The 22,496-nt window shown below is 42.3% G+C and overlaps 1 protein-coding gene across 1 annotated transcript in view; it reads right to left on the reverse strand.

Moving 5' to 3' along the window:
- Window positions 1-211: 211 nt before the first annotated feature.
- Window positions 212-22,496, reverse strand: part of LOC117044140 — a 74,220-nt gene continuing 51,935 nt past the window's right edge. The window contains exon 5 of the mRNA XM_033144603.1: window positions 212-2,988. Coding sequence (XP_033000494.1) covers window positions 2,860-2,988 — 129 coding nt within the window. The 3' untranslated portion in view covers window positions 212-2,859. The remainder of the gene's footprint in view (window positions 2,989-22,496) is intronic.

A 22,496-nucleotide genomic window follows, 5' to 3' on the forward strand; every position in this document is an offset into this window, starting at 1 on the left:
CAAAAACTGCAAAGGTCAAGCCTGTGCAACTTCCCTGAACTTGCATGACTGATTCCAGTCAAGCTGCTCGGGTTTCCTTGTTGTGGGATGAGGAATATTTTAAACATGGGATTCCCGGGGGCCCTGTCTATTTTGAAATTGTAAACTAAAACCCTGCTTTTCATGTCCTTAGGGACTTAGAACTCAGAGACAAGAAAACCAGCAGTGAATATAGCAGCAGTTAAAATGTAACTTTATTGTTTTGATTGAAAAACCACAGAGAGAGAAATGTTACAAAAGTACTAAAGAAAGGCAACATTAACAGAGGTTCGTCTCCCCTCCATTCCTTCATCTTGGAGCATCATCTGAGACGGCATATTCGGGGCCAATCAGAAATAGTCGTCCTGTTTAGCAAGGGGGGGGGGGAGCACTCTGTAGTGTCTGTGGGACAAGCAGTTGGCTCTAGGCAGGGGAAGTAGCACCCCAAACCTTTCCTGACCACGATTCATGCTGGCTGTTTGTAGGCCAAACCTAACTCGCAGAAACGGCAAACTAGGTTACATTTGCCCTTGTCATATAGGGAGGCTAAAGCCCATAAAGATTACAAATCCCATCATGCATTGTTGACCATAGAGCCTGCAAATATAGCAATAAAAGACAAGGAAGCAAATTTCCGCTCTTTTAACTGGAAATGTTTCAAAAAAAGACCTGCCTTATTTCATTCCTTGTTGATTTTGTTCTTATGAGAGCAAGCCAGCGGACAGAAAGCAGCCTGCTTTTTATTTCATTGATGCTGGTGAAAAGAAGTCTGTGCGCACCACCGAATTTTTCTTTCATGGGATGGGGCAGTAAAAAAAACAACCCAAAGCATTGACTCCGTTATCACAAACATTCCATCCACTGCCACCTATGTGCAGGGAGGACTTAAGGCATCAGAGTCAACTCATACTCGCAGCTTGGAAAGATTCTGGACTTGAGATTCCAAAGGGAACATGAGCAACTGAGGTTGGCTTTTTCTATACGGAATGTTCTATGGCCAAGATTAAGATCTATGGCCCAGGTTCAATTAACCCAGCATGCTAGCAGAAGCTAGTGCAAAGGCTCCTGCTAGTGCAATGGGGCTTCTCTCCCCCCCTCCTCCAAATCTGCTCTGGGGGGTCAGGAGGAGAACCTCCTAGAACAGTGTGTGGGTTGAAGGGGGTAATTTTGTCTGGCAAGCAGAAAAGTTTGCGCTGATGGAATGATCAGAACAGCACGACACTTAATTCCTCCCCAAGTTTCAGAGAAGTTGTTCATGCTATGGCAGACTCACATTTCCCAAATATTGTTTTGCATACATTTTTTTCAAAATTAAAAATGGTGATTACACATCAGAAACTGTTGCTCGATTGTACACCATATTATTACAGTACGCTAATAAGACAGATGTCTGAATACACATCTTTGAAATCACATAACTAGAGAAAACAGTGTAGGCCCAAGAGACACTGTAGATTTCATCTGGTTTGCAGGGGACCCTGTAAACAGAGGCAGCAAATTCTGTGGCCCTCCAGATTTGGCTGGACTACAACTCCCATAATCCCTAACCATTAGCCATGCTGGCTGGGACTGATGGCAGTCCAACATCACCTGGAGAATCCTAGGTTCCCATCCCTGTTGTGAAATCTGGGCCATTTAACAGCACCAAAAACTGGCCCCTCTTACGTCAATGCAGACAAGCAAGAAGAAAGATCATCAATGTGGAGCAGAGGGGGCTGCAGTCGTGTTAAAGCAGCATTCCGGCCCCCATAAAGATGCTGCTAGTAAAATATATGTTGTCTTCCTCTTTCTCCCTCACTCATATCTACAAAGAGTCAACTGAACAGCCAGCTGAGAGCTGGCGTTTGCTCCCAGTGCCTATTATATCTCAACTAGTGCAGTGAATATAAATCAAAGGCAACCCAAGCACACATTATTCTATCCCCTGCAGTGCTAACCCATGCAGCTGCAGGATGTGAGTGGTGTGATCACATGGATGGAGCCAAACACATGGTTGGGAACCCAACCATGCACTTACGGTTTTCATACATATTCCCCAGCCAGATGGGGACGGCGCCCAAGGAAGTGATGCCTGCATGGCTCAATAAGGGATTTTGTAGCCGAAGTGAGAGGAAATTGTGCCTCTTCCCGCCCCATCTTCTTTCCTGAGTACCTTCTGGCTAACATCTGCCCAGACAGAAAACATCCTGGGGCTCCATGGCATATTCTAGAACATGTGACGTTAGTGAACTCTGCAGATGAGAAAATCCTTTGGGACGTACTCTAGAAGTGTGTGTTTGTGCCATGTCTCAAGGTGACCCTGGGGCTGCACAACCTCAATGTGCTTCTTGTTCCAGCCTTGTAATGTGGTTGCACAAAGAAGATCTGGTCCACCCTCCAGGGGCAGCTAAGCCAGATCCACTTTGACCTTTAGTTGATGAGACCAGAGAGTATTCTAATTATTGGCAAGGTCCACTGGGCTACAGAGAACAACTCCCATTAGATTTGGGGAGGGAAATGATAGAACCCTGCTTATTCTTCACATTCCACCACATTCATTAGGGCAAGATGCCAAATATTAATCGTAAGAAAAACAGCTTTCTGCATTATCAGACACCATCTTGATAACTGTACTATGGCTTATGAGCTGCGCTTGCTCAATGCACATACATTCCCTTTCTGCAAATCTTCGGAAGTTATGACGGCATGAAAAACAGGCAAGAGAAAAGCCACCCATCTCCTGTTACCAACAATCTTGGTGGTTATTGCAAAACAAAAAAACAAAAACATGCCCTCCCACACCCAGTCCCTGCTGGGAAGTTGGTTGGAATGAGGATTCCTGAGAGTTTGGCGTTAACTCCTTCAGTAGGCACATGATGGTTCTTCAACTGGAGCTATCGGGCTCAGAGGCTTCAAGGTGCTCAGGGATCGGAATGCGAAGGCCGAGGGGTCATACACAAAGTGAGGTGGTGGTCGGCTCCCATGGATGTGCTGCACGGAAACGATAAAGGAGAGAAGGACAGGTATCAGAGCACATGAGACTAGCGTGCACAAGGGAAGCTGGCAGTGAGCTCCCTATTTATTTAAACAAGCACAGAAGAATCAAGGTGGCCCGCCCCCTTTATAATACAAAAGAAAACCAGCGAAGCAGCAGTCATAAAAGGGTAAAAATGAAAAAGCAGGGAAGTGCTGAACACCAGCCATAAAACTAGCCGATATTCAGGCAGCACCACTGAAAAATGCATCTTAACAAAGGAGCTTTGAACAAAATGTCTATAGGCATAGACAGGGGTTTAGCTGTACTTCCTGTTGCAAGGAGTTCCATAGCCTGAATGCCACCACCAAGAAGGCACCTACCCTCCTTCGATTCCCTCCTGCCACATATTATCCAGGCATAATCGTCACTGTTTTTTTAAGAGCCTACCAGAGACCTTCCTCTTCCAACAAGCCATTTAAGTGGAGATCTTCATCCCAGTCTGCATTTGCACTGAAATTATTTTAAACTGTTCTTTTATGTGAAGTCGGTCTTAAATGTTTGTACTGTTTTCAATATAAGGCATTGTTTTCCATTTTTTCTACCGGGGCTTTTTCAGCCAGAACTTACCAGAACTCAGTTCCGGCACCTATTTTTCTAGAAAAGCAGCACTGGTTACTACACTAGTGTTTTGGTTTTGACTGTTTCGTTTGTTTTATAACTGCATATTTTATTTTTATGGTGAAAGGCGGAGAAAAAATCTTACAAAACTAAATAACCAAATAAATAAATGTGTTGTCATCAGCTGGCATGAGCTCTGCCAAGAAAAGGTGGGTTATACATATTTTAAAATGGAAATTGGAAAAATAAATAAATGACAAGGGAAGTGAAGACAACACGTAGGGCTATGCAGGGGATATAGCAAGGCACAGCTTCATCATCATCTTAATTGTATGCTGTCTTTCCACAAAAAGGATCGTGCTTAGAGCAGCTTATAATGAAGGGGAAAAAAGAAATACATTTCCAAATAAACAGTCACAAGAACGATTCCATAATAACGTGATAAAACAACAATATAAAAGCAAATACAGCAGCATACAGAAAACAACATTTCAGTACTATAAATGCAACATCATCACCCTTTCTGGCAACAGCAAAAATAGCAATGGCACTTGAGTTTCACCTTGGTCCTAGAAACACCTTTCCCGTGGTGTTGCTCACAGCCCCTCTCCTGCAACAGTTTCTTATAAGGATTCCAAGATGAAGAGGGGGGTAAGGCAACTGGAAACACCTATCCCATAATGTTGCTGCCGTCATGTTGACTCTAGACACCCTGCTGTTTCTTTTCCTGCTTCCTTCCTTCCCTCCCTCCCTTCCACACACCAGTGTTCCTAAATGCTAGTGTTCACTCAACCAACTTGAAGAGACGGCCCTTTTGCTAAGTATTGGGATTTTTCTTTCCTTTTCCGTAGAACCAACTAGCAGGTCTTTTATCCCAAAGTGACCTCTGACACTTCATGGCCATGTCTGTCAAGAGGTGGTCACTGTATCCGGAACCTCAGTCTTTGATCCATGCATCTTCCCTAATGGATTCTGACTTACAATCAAACAGTGAAAAAGGTCACAGACAGAAAGGGCTTCTCTGTTGCTGACCCTGCCAACAGGGTCAAATCCCTTTGTCAGCAGGGGAAAGGGTCCATTAGATTATCCGGTTCATTCCCTGATTCTTAACATAGGAAACGGGAGAGGCCGTTGGTTCAATGGAAGACAAAGATCCAGCACTGCTGCATTCTGCCTCACTGACCTAAACATACAGAATTCTGCATGGGCATTTGCTACCCCACAGGGTTATCAGCTGAGTTAAGAGTTATGAGTCCGGATTTTGTTGCACACACTTTTGGGGGGACCTTTAAGGAAAGAATATTGGTTGATATCCAATGTGAGTCATTCTCAGAGTAGACCAAGGGGACTCAAATTACTTCAGTTGGTCGATTTTGAAAATGACTTACATTAGATGAGACCCATATCACATTTTATTTTTTCACTTGTACAAACTACATTAATAAGCAACATCAAATAGGTAACATCTTGGCATAGTATAAGAACAGGGGTGAGTAAAAATATATGTAAGAAACAATGTCTAGGTATACCTATACCTATACATTGATGCACGATACACCATTTTCGGGGGGGGGGGCGGTTTTTTTCAACACCAATTTTGAAGAAACAGGTTTAGCCCAAAACCGTCCATTTATATGGTTTTGATGCCTTCTCTAGCTCAGAAGTGGCAGATAGTTTGGACTACAACTCCCATTAGCTCCATACAGCATGGCCAATGACCAGGGATGATGGGAATTGTAGTCCATAACAACAGGAAGGCACCACATTGACTAGTCCTACTGCAGCATCTCCTATAGATTCAATATACCAGTAGCTATTTTCCACCAAGCAATTAAAAAATCTAAGCTAGGGAAAATACCAGGACCCGACAGACTCCCAGCAATTTATTATAAAAAATCAGAAGAGGTTGTAGCCAAACCATTAAAGACAATAATGAATAATATCTTGGAAAATGGTAGGATGCCAGAATCATGGATGGAAAGTTAATAACCCTGATTCCGAAACAGGGAACCGATTTAGCCCTGGCCTCCAACTATAGGCCCAAATCACTATTAAATAATAAGCTATTTGCTAGTATATTATCTGATAGGCTAAAGAATATTCTCCAAACCATTATACATCAAGATCAAGCGGGCTTTCTCCCTCGATGCTTAATGCAGAACAATATTAGAAACATTATAAATATTCTGGAATACTTGGAAACAAGAATTGATAAACCAGCCTTATTAGTATCTGTTGATGCGGAAAAAGCGTTTGATAAAATTTCTTGGAAATTTATGATAACCATGATACAACAAATGGAATTTGGAGAACTTTTTGTAATGGAATCCAGGCAATCTATACTAAACAAAAGGCAAGAATAATTATTAAGAGTGTGAGATAAATAAAGGGACCAGGCAGGGATGTCCTCTCTCGCAGTTAATATTAATCTTAGTGATGGAAGTGCTAATTATCGGGGGCACAGGATGTATAACAAAATGGCAGAAGGAAATATCCAAGTTTATATGGCAGGGGTGCAGACCGAGGATAAAACATACTCTACTTATTGATATCAAGAAGAGCGGGTGATTCGGCCTTCCTGATTTAAAATTATATTATGAAGCCGCATGCCTCTCTTGGATAAAAGATTGGTGTCAACTTAAGAATACAGATGTTCTGGATCTCGAGGCATGATCTCTGTTTCAGTTGGCATGCCTATTTAAATTACGACAAGTCAAAAGTACATAAGAGCTTTACCAACCACATAATAAGAAATTCATTGTTTAAAGTATGGGCAAAATATAAAGCCCTGTTAGAACCAAAAACCCCACGTTGGATTTCTCCTTTAGAGGCTAAGGCAGTTAAAAAGAAAAATATGAAAGGAAATTGGCTGACTTATAATTCGTTATTAATACAAGACGGTAATCAAATAAAATTAAAGAGATATGAAGAAATAAAAGATCAATTATCAAGATGGCTAGAATACCACCAGCTCTTTGAGACATTTAAGCAAGATAAAAAGCAAGATTTAAAAAAAAACACGGTACAATGTGTTATAAGAAAGTACTAGAAACTATAGTAAGAGTAAGGTAAGAAGTATAAGTACATTCAATGTCGTAAATGTAACTTACATCGGGAAATGACGGGAAGTCTGTTTTCATACAATTTAGTTTATTGGATTTTTACTTTGGTTTAGTTAGAAATTATAAGAAAAGAGCATGTACAAATAAAAGTTTAAATATTTAATGGTATAATTATTTAAGGCTGTATATAGACCTAAGTTTGTGTATGGATGTAAATTAATAATAATTAAAAAATAGATTCAATATAGCTATTTTATCCATTCATTTTTGATAATGCTCCCCATATCAAAGGGGGGAAAGGACAAATATGTACTTTCTCAATGTATAGAGGGTCCTTGCCAGAGTTCAGAAAATTATCCTGCTCAATGAGATGCAATGAGTAAACCTTGGATCTTCACCACATTTACATAAAATGTTAAATCCCAATAATCTCATGCTATTGGGCACTCACACTAAGTATGAAAAAGGGCCCATATGTCCACACACTATGCAGCAGATTCAGGTTATGCTGTTTGTGAATTCTATGTAACATAATGAGGTTTGTATAACAAGGATTAAAACAATTTCTAAAGTGTTTCCTGCAGGTTTGTGTGGATAGTTGAGTTAGAGGCATTTTGCTGTATTTTTCTTCACTGATCCTCCTCCAAGTGGTCTCTGAAATCTGTAACCTTCAAGCTGGTGCATGTAAAAATAATGTACAGATTCAAAGGAGTAAATCCTTGGAGTTTATAGCTGCAGATTAAGACTTTTTCAGTGGATATTAAATCTGAAGTAAAAGGGGGTTGTGTGTGAAACTGCACCAGAAGGTGGCGCAATTGCAGTAAAGCACACAGTGACTTGAGCACACATGCTTTTAGTGTTGTGGCATATGTCTCTGGAATTTTGGTCACCACAAGAGAAGTCAGCCCCAACATCGTAAATTTTTTATGTTTGTTGAAAACATTTTGTCCCGCCCCTCAAGTCTTCCCAAATTGGCCCATTTTATTTCTGCAGCTTTTAATACTTATTGGCTTTCAGTTATGATTTACACTATGACTCACTTTCTCTGTTTGTGCACCACTTGGGTATTTTTTGAAAATATGTACAACAAAATAAATAAATTGAATATATTGATTAAACAGTAACAGTCTCCATTTCTCTCTGTAAGAGCTTGTGGGGGGTGGAAATAACCTGTTCCTGCTCTGAGAGTCAAAGATGTGCTGCATTCCCCCCCCCCCCCCCATTTCCCCGTTAACTAAAACTAAGTCTAAGTTTTCAATCGTTGCAATCCAACGGGAACTATTAAGCAGTCTAGGAATTAGTCTATTTCTCTATAGCACAAGGGTAGCTAACGTGGCGCCCTTCAGATGTTATGGACTACAATTCCCATCATTCCTGTCCTTTAGCTATGCTGGCTTGGGCTGATGGGAGTTGTAGTAAAATAAATAAAAAATTGGAGGGCACCACTTTAGTTACTTGCTGCAGCCACCGAAAGCTGGTAATCGCAAGATCGTTGAAAGACGTTGTAAGTATTTCCTTCATCCTGTACTACAGCATTCAGTAACATCCAGTGGGAGCATACCATTTATCTCTGCTATGGCTGTACAAACATTTGCAAATAATCAACTATAATTAAAATCTGGGAACCAAACAGGAATCTACAACTACACTAAACCTGATTTATTAGAGACTGCAAAAATTTAGCTGACTTGAAAGCAGAGTAGTATATATATATATTTTTAATCCTGATTGATAGGGGGATTTGACCTGTAAATTGATGCATGGAAATCTTCCTCCAGCTTTAGAATCACCATAGGTTTGCACATACAGATGGCTGAATGAATGCAGCACTTCAGGTAGCATGGGGTGGGGTGCAATTTTTGTAGCGCTCCTCCACATAGAAACCTCCCTGCAAGCAAAAATCTAGCACTACAAAGACAATGTTTTTGGCTCAGCTACTTCCCTATTGTCTTTTCACTTGTGACGAGGTCATCTTTTGTTCTGCTATTAATTTACAGCTTATTTAATAAATAATAATAATAATAATAATAATAATAATAATAATAATAATCCCATTCTGCATTCCAAAGCAGTATCACCCACTCTACTGGCAGCCCCAGCCACCACAGCCAATGTTGAGAGATTATCTGAGGGCTCACAGGTCCCTGCTTTCATAAACTAGCAATATCAGCGAGGGTGGCAGTGGGCATCCGGCCTACTCTTGTCCACTACTGAGCATGGTCAAGCAGCAGCTTTTCATTATAAGGATTCCGATATGAAACCTGCTTTGAGCGAGATCCTCCCATACTGGCATTTTTATGAAGGAAAATCCTAGTGCTGCAACGTCTGGCTATCCATAGCTCTGCCCCCCAAAATCATGCCCAACACCCACATGCACACACCCTGTATCCTTGACGAACAGCAAGAACACAGCAGGAGAGGCACATTTCGAGAGCACTCACCAGCTGCCTGCTGTGGCATTATGGATGGTTGTATGCTCTGGCAGGCCTCAGAGTGGGAGGGTAACATAGCAACCTTTATTCAGAGCTAAAGGGGCAGAATTAATCAGACAGATTTGTCCCTCTTCTGAGCAACGAAGCTGCCTGCCAGTAGAGAGAGGGGGGGGGGTGGAAATAGACAAAGAGGCTGGCACTGCCCTCCATTTTGAAATGCCAACCAATCAGGATCAGTGAACATGCAGCAGCTGGTTGTGGGTTTTTTTGTTAGTATGTGGGGGTTTTTTTTTATAAAAAAAGTTGCAGGTAGACAACGTAGCTGACAAGCAAGGCAAGGATGACACTTATAAACTACTCAAAACTCCAAGACGTAAGGCAGAATAAGGTCTGGAAGCTCTCATAGGGTCCCGATAATGGGAAACAAGTCTTCACAGCAGGAAATCTAATTTGGCAAAACAACAACAACAAAAACAACAACAACAACAACAACAACAACAACAACAACAACCACATACTGTGGTGAAAAGGGATGGCAAAAGCAAAGGAGAGGCTTCAGCAGAAGACGGCCTGCGATGATAACTGCTTATCAGGCCTCTACAGTTTCAACTATTCAATTTTTTTTTGCTAATTATCACTTCACCAAGGGCATCATGTTGAAGGTTACCAGGTCTCTCCAGTCTTCAAAACATGGCCACCTGTTTTAACACACCACAGTCCCCAGAGGATTTCAAAGGGTATCCTGAACAGGCCATAATAAGATGAAAATGGAGAGAACCTATGCCAGCCAGGAATCTACGGTTTCAATCATTTGTAGACCCTGACATATACAGCAAAATGCACAGGCACTATTTTACTCCGTTTTTTGTTGTTTTGCAAGGAACTAGCCTGCTCTCCCAGTTTGTGTTTTACTTTTCTACCACCCCCACTCCCAGTAAGGGGGGGGGTGGGTTGCAATCCTGCATTTTTCTCTGGCAACTACAGCCACAGCCAAATACAGAAACAGGCATTGTGATGTGTGGTTTTGAAGAGAAGGGCTGTGGCCCCAGGCAAGTGTTCTAGAAAGAAATTCTAGGTTTGGTGACCAATGAAGAAGAATAAGTGGAATCATTTGGGTAGCATAACATCCTAGCTCACCTAGCCATCATGCTCTCATTATTGACATTATGCATATTCTCCAGTTTGCTCTTCCTTTCCCTTCCTGCTTTATCTTCTTTGTGATTACACTGCAAGCCCTCTTAACAGAGACCTGTCCTCTCATACTGCAAAGTGTCATAAACGCTGAAGGTACTGTTAGCAAAACCACTTGTATAACACAGAGAGAGTCCACAGAGAAAAGAAATCATGATAAACACTATACTGAGCAAGACTGAACCAAAGCAGTATATAATTTGAGGAACAGAGAGGTTTTGTCTTTCTTACTTTAGGCCTTGTATATAGCAGGGAGACATTCAATCAAATGTACAGAGGAAAGACTCCCTGAGAACCACACAGCCAATGAGGGCATGTGCTACATCAGCAAGCAGCATGCCACACTGGTTGCTAAGCAACACATCCACCTGTCACCCCCTAGGCTAGCAGAACTTTGACACTAGTAGAATTAATTCTTAAATTACAAACTGAATTATGCATGCTGCAGCACTTGCAACAGGTACAATAAAACTATTATTAATGAAATAGGAGTTGGAAGAATGAATGTAATTAGCAGGGATATAAATTAGAAAACAAGGAGCAAGACTATAGGCTATAAATGTAAGAACCAGGGATTTGTGCTAGATGTAGAAGGGAACAAGGAGCTAGGAATGCCAAAACTGTGAAGGACCACATAGTCTAAGCAACAACCAGTTTTTTGTTTTTTTAGAAAGCCAGTATTTCAAAGCAACACCATGCAAAACTAACAGCTGTTTATTTACATACACATACTATTTTTAAAGTTCAAAAAGAAAGTAAAACAAGGCCAATTTTCTCCCTGCTCAAGTTCTTTCCTATTAAGGCATCGCTGTACAAAGTGTCCCATTTTTTAATTCAGCCTTTCATAACCACATTTGGAAAGTTTTGTATGCTGTCAAGTCCACCGCTTGTAGTACCTCCCAGACCTTTGGTAGCCCATTCAGTTTTTAGAGGGTTTAGCTGCCTTTCCTCCAATGTCTTGCAAATACTGTTCTCACTGTGACTATTAAAATCAAAACCACAAGTTGGTCATTACCAAGTGGGCATTGTCTTATGTGAAAGTCCCATTTAACTCAGGACTTATTTCCAAGGTAACACGAATGAATAAGATTGTGCTCCACATTACGTCTATGCAAGACTGCAGCCTTAGAGAACAGACCAGTTGCACATACAACCCTTAACATTTCTTCATCACATTGAGAGTATTAGTGGAGCAATACTCAAAGCATTTTTGCAATTTCCATGAAGGTTGAACCAATTCCCTTTCTTTTAATGGCAATGTCAACAACAGCCACTGCTGGTCCAGAATATCTTATGTAGAATCTAAAGAGTTGGGTGCCATTATGTGGCCATGCTAACGTTTTCTTAGACTGGAATACAGAGAATCTCAGCTCCTTATTAAAACAAAAGTCAAACTCCTTTACAGGCTCTTTGTTGCTTCTTTCTGTCATTTGCACCTACGCACTAATCACTGATAAACTTAAACAAAGCTTTCTGTTAATTTATTTTTCAAAACAGAAACAGGTGCCTTCAAATAACTGGATAGCTTAAATAGTAAAACAAAGCAATAAAACAAAACAGTGAAACCACTGTATTGGTAAAACACGTTATGTCAGGAATAAGGAACCTGTGCTCATTCTGATATTGAAGAGGCTTCTCAATTCCCATCTGCCCAAGGCTGGCATGTCCAGCAACATCTGGAGGGCCACATGGGGTCCCTATGCATGAGATAAGGACTATTACGTTTTCAGTACTTTTCTGTATCTGAAACCCCCAATCCATTGATTGGTACTCAACACAACTTCTGGTTGAGCTGTTTTAGCGTCTTATGACTACATTTACAGGATTATCATTAATGTTCTCTTAGTGTTTTTTTTTTAATAAATTTTATTATATTTCAAAAAAGACTGAAAAAAGAAAAAAGAAAAAAAGAAAAAGAAAAGACAAAATACAAAAAACATGAACAAAATACAAACACTACAAAATCAAAAAGTACAACAACAACAAAAATAAATTCTAAACATCCTTATACTTATTTAATCTTACTTAATGAGCTTCCTCCCATCTTCTATGCTGCATTCATTGTGATTCTAATTTTAGCAACTTTATAACAATTTAATATCATCATTCATAACTAATCTATACCTTATTTATATCATCTTATTTCTAGCTTTAACAACTTATATCATTCCAATACATCTTAACAATTCTAACAATTATATCCTACTTCTCCTAATATACTTTATGCTATTGCCTTTAATTCAACTGATTTCCAATTCAAATCACTATATTATCGTATTTTTTCAAATAGTCTCTGAATTTCTTCCAATCTTCTTGCACCGCTTCCTCCCTCTGGTCTCGGAGTCTCGCAGTCAGTTCAGCGAGTTCCATATACTCAATCAGCTTCATCTTCCATTCTTCCACTGTCGGTAGAGTTTCACTTTTCCAGTTCTTTGCTATTAAAATCCTAGCTGCTGTTGTGGCATACATAAAGAAAGTTTTGTCTCTGTTGGTAATCTCCTGATTGTCCATGCCCAGCAGAAAGGACTCTGGTTTCTTACTAAATGTGCTTTTTAGCACTTTTTTAAGCTCATTATAGATTTTCTCCCAGAATTCCTTTACCTTTGGGCATGTCCACCACATATGAAAAAAGGTACCTTCCACTTTCTTACATTTCCAACATTCGTTACTCACTCCATGATACATCTTAGCTAGTTTCACAGGTGTCAAATACCATCTATACATCATTTTCATAATGTTTTCTCTCAAAGCATTACATGCAGTAAATCTGATACCTTGTTTCCACAATTTTTCCCAATCCTCCAACATAATATTATGTCCCACATCCTTTGCCCAACCAATCATGACTGATTTAACCATTTCATCCTTTGTATGCCACTCTAGCAATAAATTATACATTCTGGAGAGATTCTTATTATTCGGTTCAATAAGTTCTGTTTCCAACTTGGACTTCTCGGTTGAGAAACCTAGTTTCCTATCAACCTTAAAAACTTCATTAATCTGGTAATACTGCAACCAGTCTGTCATAACCTCCTTCAATTGTTCATAACTTTTCAATTTAAAATTCTGGCCTTCTTGTTCCAAAATATCAGCATATTTTGGCCATTTCGCAGACATATTAGGTCTCTTATACGCCTTCGCTTCTACTGGAGACAACCACCTGGGGGTTTTTCTCTCTAACAAGTCTTTGTTTCGAATCCAAACCTGATACAAGGCATTCCTAATAATATGGTTTTTAAAAGCTTTGTGGGCCTTCACCTTATCATACCACAAATAAGCATGCCAGCCAAATACATTATCATGTCCTTCTAGATCTAAAACATCAGTGTCTTCCAGCTTAAACCAATCCTTTAACCAACAAAAGGCGGCCGCTTCGAAATATATTCTCAAGTCCGGCAGGGAGAAACCACCTCTTTCCTTTGAATCAGTCAATATTTTATATTTAATTCTCGGTTTCTTCCCCTGCCAAATAAATTTCGATAAGTCCTTTTGCCACCTTTTGAAACAGTCCATTTTATCTATAATTGGAAGCACTTGAAACAAGAACAAAATCTTTGGTAGTACATTCATCTTAATGGCTGCTATTCTGCCCATTAAAGTCAGCTTTAATCTTGTCCATATCTCCAAATCCATCTTAATCTCTTTCCACAGTTTTTCGTAGTTATCCTTGAACAGGTTTAGGTTCTTTGAAGTTAAATTCACTCCCAGATACTTCACCTTATTAACAAAACTAAGTCCCGTTTGCTCTTGTAATTTCTGTCTCTGCAATGGTGACATATTTTTTGTCAACACTTTTGTCTTTATTTTATTCAACTTAAATCCTGCTACTCTTCCAAAAGAGTCTATTATCTCCAATGCTTTAGGTACACTGCTTTCCGGATCTTGTAGGGATAAAACCAAATCATCAGCATAGGCCTTCAATTTATATTCTTTCTCTCCCACCCTAATTCCTTTAATTTGCTTTTCCTTCCTGATCATTTCCAACAACACCTCCAGGACCGTAATGAAAAGTAATGGGGAGATAGGGCACCCTTGTCTTGTACCTTTTTCAATCTTAATTTCTTCGCACATCACATTATTAATGAGAATCTTTGCTCTTTGCTCTTTATAAATGGCATTTATGCCATTTAAAATTTTTTGGCCAACCTCCATCTTTTCCAAATTCTTCTTCATAAAAGTCCAAGATATATTGTCAAAGGCCTTTTCAGCATCGATAAACATCAAAGCTGCTTCCGTATTTATCTTCTTTTCTAATCTTTCCAATATATCCACAATGGTTCTTGTATTTCTGTTAATGTATCTTCCAGGTAGAAAGCCTGCTTGATCCTTGTGGATATACTCTTTCAACACCCTTTTTAATCTTGTGGCCATGACATTTGCAAAAATTTTATAATCCGTATTTAAAAGCGAGATGGGTCTATAATTCTTCATTTGTGTTTTATCTGAATCTGGTTTTAATATCAATGTAATGTACGCATCCTTCCACGTGTCTGGTGCCCTACCTCCTTCCAGTAATCCATTGCAAATATCTTTCAATGGCTGTATTAGCCAATCTTTCAAAGTCTTATAATATTTTGCAGTTAGTCCATCCGGTCCTGGAGACTTTCCAGTCTTCATATTTCTTATAGCATCCTGTCGGGGTTTGGGTGCTGGAGCTCCTCGTGCACGGCCTTGGATTGGTTATGCACGAGGTACCAGTTGCGGGGAAAGCGGCCAGCGTTCCGCGTGCTTTTGAGCACGGTCGCCGGCCAAAGCCTCACAGTCTGAAGGATGTTGAGTAAGCCAATTGATGACTCCGATGAGGATTTAAACCATCTACGCAAGGGTTTCCAGTGAAACGAGATGGGATTTAAACCAACTACATAAGGGTCTCCCATCAACAGCAGGAAATAGAGTGAAAGGAAAAGCTGGGAACCTGGTTTACTGCCAAAAGGTAGCATATAGAGGGGGATTCTTTAAAAGAAAATAGGGGTACCAAAAGGGTAGGACGCCACCAGACTTGACATATATATCTTGAACAAATCCGAGAATGACCAATACTTTGACCAAAGGAAATATTTCAAATAAGGCATATAAGTGTTACCACATTTTGAACTACAACTTTTGCAAGCACAACGTGGAGATTTAGGATTATTGAAATAAAACATATATGTATAAATATGTCTATGACTAGAACTGCACAAAGACGATGCTTTGACCTTACATAAACATTTCCATATCATCAAAATTGTGACGCTCTAAATGGAAACCATTTCAGAAAAGTTTTCATGTAAATAAACATCTATATCATTAATTACCAAGCTATATGGAAAACACATGTAATATGCGAGGCGGATATTTCAAGAAGCATACAAAGGCAAATATGCAATTTTTACAAGTACAATATAAAGTACAAGACAGGTTTAGAACTGCAAAATGGTGTTGGAGAGGAGGATGAAGACGATGAATGAGTTGCCGGTCGTCTTCTTCTCCGACTACACACGACCATGTAGAAGAAATAGTCCTGGAACTCAGGAAAAGTTCATGGGGCTCAGGAAAGTACTGAAACATCGAGTTCTGAAGAAACAACGATACCTGTAGAAGAAAGGAGGTTAAGCAAGCAAATCAGGGTGATCTGCTAGTGAATGCAGGTATGGGAATAACTGGAACAAATCTAGGCAGCCAGGGACCAAGGGGCTGCCCAGAGACAAACAAAAGGCCTAGGCAGTAGGAGGGTAAGGCAAACTGCCTAGAACTCAACTGGTGCTGTTTGTTGAGCACTTTTTGAAGAGTTACTGCATTTGACAGGAAGTTGAGAAGTTAGCGAATAGCTAACAACCAGAGTTAGACATCACGGCTTGTGATGAAAAGGGAGTATCGAATTTCACGCAAAGTTTGTCCAGCGTGTTTCTTGAGTGAAGAAAGGAGTTGAACACACAAACAGGTGTGGGAAATAGGGGTTCTTTCCGCAGAAGTAAGGACAGTCTTCCGCTGAGAAGGATTAAGCAACAAGGGCTGTCGTTGAAGATGCAGGCTGGCAAGTACCACGCAGGGTTACATGACTTGATCTTCAGGTAAAGAGTTCCTTGCGGAAGACAGTACTTCTGAGCACAAGGAGGAACCGCCTGAGGAGCCTGTAGTAGAGTTCTTGGTTGATGCAGGAAAAGATACTCCAGAAGAATACCTGGGGAGATGCGGAGCATATTTGCAATCAGGTAGAGAGCAACAGAAAGCAGGTGAAAAGGGTTTGCGGTTTTGGTTGGAAACAGGTATGCTGCAAGAAGTGATGGCAGCAATCTGTAGGCACGGTGAGTACCATTCAAAACCAGCCAACAGAATGCCCATGCAAAAGACAGCACGGAACATAGCAAGGAGCGTCCCTTGGTTGACGATTGGATCACTGAGACAAAGGAAAGCTTCAACGGCGTGAGAGCGCTTGAAGATGCTGCTGAACAGAACTTGTAGACAGGAGAATTCACCTTACCAAGCAGTGAAACTTTCCAGGGGAACTTTGCAATAGGCTTATTGCAAAGGACAGTTTTAAGACTATCAAGGGAACGCTCTAAGGTCAATGACTGTGGAGCTTTATCCATGAGGTACTGACGGAGAGTAAAGGGTTGCATGCGATCCTGGTGTAGCAGCTCTTTGATTAGGGCCTCTGCTGCAGCGAGCTTTTCTGACGTCAGCGCCCATTGGTCGACCCATACAGGGGGTCCTTCCTTCCATGTGAGTGGAAGAGCATGTACTGGCGCTGATGCAAAGGCCCACATCAAAAATGCGTATGGACAACAGTTCTTGCTTTAGACAATAAGTCTCTACCCCAAAGGGTGATAGGCACATCCATAACAAGTGGACGGAGCTGCACCATGGAGCCTGAGTCTGACTGGAAGGTAATCGGATGCACGCTCTGGTGGGCGGGTTCGAAACCTCCGACTCCGAAGACTTCCTGGGTGACAGTCGTTGCCCACTGGTCAGGCCAATCCTTTCTGGCGATCACTGTGACATCTGCGCCTGTATCAAGAAGACCCTTGATCTTTCGTCCACCCATTTCTAAGACGAGATGAGGGCGTTCTTCTGTAATCTTTTTTTTTTTTTTATAAGAATTTATTGACCTTTTTCTTGTAACAACATATACCCACACCCACACCTACAATTAAACAAATACAAAACAAATACACTGATAAAACAAATACAAACAGTGTCAAGTTTTCTTGTTGCATCTTTTCTTAAAAAAAGAAAATTTCTATTTCCATATCTTGACCATTGACTTCCCCTGCCCTTTCTCCTTCGAGTTCATATCCTTAATCTATTTTATAACCATTTCTCCTGAAATTCAAATTCAATTATATAGTTACACACAATTATATATTCAACATTTAACTAACAATGCATCATCGTAGTAATATCTCATCATAATTCTTCTTCCATTAAAATCTTCACCAATCATTTATATCATATCTATCTCTTCTATCCTTTAAACTGCTGCTAATAACATAATAACTCAAAATATCTCCTTTCATATTCAAACAAAAAATAAAACAGAAAGATTGTTGACAGTATTCACCCTCCGATTTCAAAATTCCGTGATAGGCTACTTCAAATTTTGCTTAGTGTTTCACCCCACACCCCCTCTGTCCATTATTCTTCTCCTGGTGGCATCAACACTGAATTTCCCTGTGGCTTCCCTCTCCAAGCGTCCACAGATCCAGGCACAGTCCAAGACTCTCCTTGCCACGAGCTCCAGGATGTCCATCTCGTCGTCTCTCAGCTTCTCCGGTTCTTTGTAGCATTCCTTTTCTTCTTGTAAAAACCATAATTCTCTGTCCCTGGCCCCCGAGCTCACACCTCGGGGACTGGATATAACAAATCTTACCGTCGCCTTGGGACTGCCACCCCCAAAAGGCGAGTTTCTTCTCCGAAGTAGCTCACTCATTTCTCTCCATCTTCCCAGACATCCTCTCAGCTCTTTGGCAAGACTTTCTTCCAAAGTATTAAAAGTTTTAAAAGCCTCCTCTGTGGGCAATTGGTTCTCTTTCAGACCCCCACACAAGACTTTGACTTTCCTGTACAGCAGTTCCACCTTCAAGGCAGTGAGCCTCTGTTCGTCCGTTAGTCCAGAGTTCAGTACCAGTTCAAGGACGAAGCCCAGCATACTGGTAGAGGGGGAGGAAGTGGGTATCAAATTTCTACTCCTGCCTCTCTGTTCATCGCCATTTTCCTAAACTGGAGCGCAGATACCGCAACTTTAAATGGAGATATTTTCCACTAATTTACTTCCCAAGAAAAAAGGTTGCCAGTCTCATGTATCAATTTTAAGCACATTGTAACAGTCCAGTAGCAGCAGCTGCTCAAATTGGTTAGCTTCTTTAACTCGAAGGGAAGAAGGCAGGCTGCCTTTCTCCTTCCCCCCGGATCGTTCCAAAAGCTCGTTTTCTGGTCAAATTAGTTACTCACGACCACCGGGTTCCTTTGGCTCCATTCTTCAAAGGTAGAACTAAGACGCTCACCGCGGGCTTTGTCGCCGCATTTGCATCCCGGTTGGGGCATATCCCCGTAAGCCCGGCTCCGTTGTCCCTTCACCCCCACTCCCCCTTTACAGGGGGGGCAAGGGAAGGGTTCGGAGCCTCCGTGGGCGCAGCCGGGGAGCCCAGGGTGCGGGACGCTCTTCCCGCACCCCAACCGGAGCCCCGCTTTGCGGCTGCGGGGCTCCTAACCCCCGGGATGGATCGGGCGCCTCGCAGCCGAAGCAGCCCCGACCACCCGCTATGGCGTCGCCAGCCGGAAGTCATTCGAGGGCGTTCTTCTGTAATCTTGATTAGCGCCATTGCTGCCTGAGGAGGCAAAGAGTCTACAGGAGCTGTAGGCGTAGAAGTAAGCAAATAGAGTCTGGCAATTTCCAAACCTTTTGTTAGGACACAAGGAACAGTTGAAAATCCTGGAATCAGCAACTGAGACGAATCCGTAATTCGAACTAGGCCTGCAGTCAATGTGACTGTGGCAGGGAGGCGATCCATCCTAGGCAGGATAAGGCAAATCGAGGTGTCTGGGAATGGACCACGAATGGATGTTGGCAATTGCTGAGCAAACCATGGATTTGAAAAGTAACAGTCCTCTGTTAAGAAGAGTGGTATACCTGGGACAGAAGAAGCTTCTTGTTCTTCGTTGGTAGTGTCTGAAGACATCTTTTTGGCTTCGGGTTTTTTGCACTGCTGAAGTTGGCAACTCTGAAGCTGCTTGGCGTTGAGTTGGCAAACTTGAGGTTCTTCCGTTGGTAAGAGTTGCTGATGCTGTTGAACCTACTGGCATTCAGTCAGTTGTGCATCAAACTGGCAGGATGGAACTTCTTCTTTGACACAAGGCAATCGAAGTTGTTGTTCATGATAATTGCTTGGTTGTGGCGGGCTGAGCTTAAAAGCTGGAGGTGACACAAAGGTGTGGACATTGTTAACTGGAGTGATGTTTAAACTTCCACAAGAGGGAGCTGGCTCACTCACTTGTATTCTTTGGCCACATGGAAAGTGATCATCAGCTGGGTTGCAATTTGAACACTGCTGTTTCACCAAGGGCAAATGTTCTTCAACGATAGGCTGACCTTGATTTGAAGGTGAATAAAGCTCAGGTGTTGCAAGGTTGACTTCAGTAGGATGTCTTCTCAACGTTAAAGGCAATTCTGCGATCAGAGACTTGACTGTGATTGCTTGCTGTGAAGCGGGGGTGACATCAGTAGGAACTGAAGGGCGGTTAGCAGAAGGTGAACTGAATGCTGTGTTCTCTACTGGAACCCTTTGAATAGGTAAGGCAGATGATGAAACCTCTGGAACCTGAATGTTTGATGAGGTCACATCTTCTCTCTGGACATCTGAAGAGTAGATATCTCTCTGGATCACTCTTTTTTCATGATGACCTGGATAAGGAGTAGCGTTGTTCACCTTTCTGGGATGATTGACCTTCATGATGTTCTTGAACTTGCACCCTATTGTTTTACCGGGGCCGGGGCGCGGCCCGCAGAACCGTTTCCCTGAACTGGAGATGAGGTAGGTGATGTGTTTTGTGGATTCAAGCGACAATCATTCGCCCAATGAAATCCTTTCTGACAGATGGGACATCTCTCTGGCGGCTTGGCAGAAGGCCTTGGCGTTGTTGTGCACTGCGACCGGAAATGCCCATCGCCTCCACACCCATAGCACTTCTTGACTGGCGTAGAGCTGTCTTGACGTGGCATCTGTACCGCAGCTGCCAAGAGTTGTGCTTTGTAGGAGTGGGTACCAACATTCTGGCAGACGCGTAGCATCTCAGTCAATGTGGCATCTGGACGAGCTGCAACTGCTGTTAGGGCATTCTTGCAGTCATCATTAGCATTCTCAAAGGCGAGTTGTTTTGTCAGCATGTTTCTGGCATGACGATCTTCTATCTGGCGTTCCACTGCAACAATCAGGCGATCCACGAAGTCCCCATAAGGCTCCTTTGGACCTTGCCTAACTGCAGCGAATCCTGATACTGAGCTGGCATCTGTGCGATTGGGTAATCTGCGCCAAGCTTTGACCACGATGTCTGCTATGGTGACGAGTGCAGCATCAGGTATGGCTAGCTGTTGATTGAGATTGGAGTAATGTCCTGATCCTGTGAGCATATCTTCTGTGGCGAGTGGCGTTGCACGTCTGGCTGCTACTTCTTTCCACTCTTGCAGGCACAGAAGAGCATCTGTAGGCGACAGGAAGGTGCGAAGAATCAACTTCCAATCAGATGGCAGAAGTCTACTAGTGGACAGTCCTTCAAGTAAACTTCTAGTGTAAGGAGCTTGAAGTCCATTTTCGCGTATGGCTTTTCGCAGTTCACGTAGTGTTTCAAAAGGAATAGCTTGATATCTTGCAGGTTGTCCTCCATTGGCACGAATCACTGGAAAGATGTGCATTGGATCAGCACTAAAGTCTATTTGTCCCAAAGCTGCTTCCAAAGCTTGGGTTCTGCAGATGGGCTGCATTGCTGTTGGATCTGTAGGTGGCATCAGTGAGTTTAAATCTTGCTGATGCTTTCCAAATGATGAGCCACTAGATGGTGCTAAAGAGTCTTTGACATCTGGATGCCTTGAAGATGGCTGACTATGAAGACAAGATGGCTGACTTGAAGTTGGATGAAGACAAGATGGCTGACTTGAAGTTGGATGAAGACAAGATGGCTGACTTGAAGTTGGAGCATAAGGTTGTTGGCTCTGTACTGCAAGTCCTGGCATCTGGATCATCATTGTTTGGCTTTGCTCTTGTCTTGGAATCTGCATTGGCATTGGAGGTGCTGAAGGGTTGGTAAATTGCTGTTGAGCTGCTTGCATTGAAGCTTGGATTGCTGTTGATTGGAAATCAGCTTGCTGCAAAACTGGAGCTGCTGGCTTGAGCGCGGCCTGCAGGGCAGCAGGGTTTGCTGGCAAAAGGGCTGCTTGCTGCTGCTGCTGCTGGATCGCTGGCAAAAGCGCGGCTTGCGATGGAGGAAGCGGGACCGTTGCTTGGAGCGAGGTCCGCGGCTGCTGCTGGCTTGAGATCGCTGGCTGGTAAAGGGCCTGCGATGACTGCTGAGCGACTGGCGGTGGGGCAGTCCGCGGCGGGGCTTGAAAGGCCGACGGCGTCTGCTGCACCGGCACAGGCGGCAATGAATCTGGCAATGACAAATTGGACAAGGGCGAGTGCGTGTACGACAACGGGGCCTGAACTGGCTGCTGCGAAGGGGCCGAAAATGGCACAACCGCAAGCGGCAGCACAGGGGCACTATTAAAAGCAGTATTTCCCAAATTCACTGTTCCATTAAGCAAAACATTTCTTGGAGCGATTTGTTGAAAGCAGTTTCTTACTTTGCTCCATACTAATTGTACAGGAATTCCGATTTTCGGGTTGGCCATAAATTCTAACCCGATCCTTTCCCATGAAGCTAGATCTTTCGTTCCTTCCTTAGGGACCCAAGGGCAAACTTCCCCAATAGTTTTAACTAAAAGCTCTACTTCTGATTCAGAGACAGGGTGACCATTTCTTTTCAAAAGGTACAATAAATCTTCACAAAATTTAACTTGAGCAGTTGAGAGTGAGGAGCCCATTTTTAACACTTTCCAAAAACTTTTCCTCCCCCACCCGTAGGCTTCTACTAGGGGACACCGGTTCTACCCGTAGGCTTTAACCGAAAAACCTGGCACCCGTAGGCTTTAGCCAGAAAACCTCCGCCCCCACCCGTGGGCCTCTACTAGGGGCTACCGGCCCT

The sequence above is a fragment of the Lacerta agilis genome, chromosome 3 (assembly GCF_009819535.1).
Source record: "Lacerta agilis isolate rLacAgi1 chromosome 3, rLacAgi1.pri, whole genome shotgun sequence".
Taxonomy (NCBI): domain Eukaryota; kingdom Metazoa; phylum Chordata; class Lepidosauria; order Squamata; family Lacertidae; genus Lacerta; species Lacerta agilis.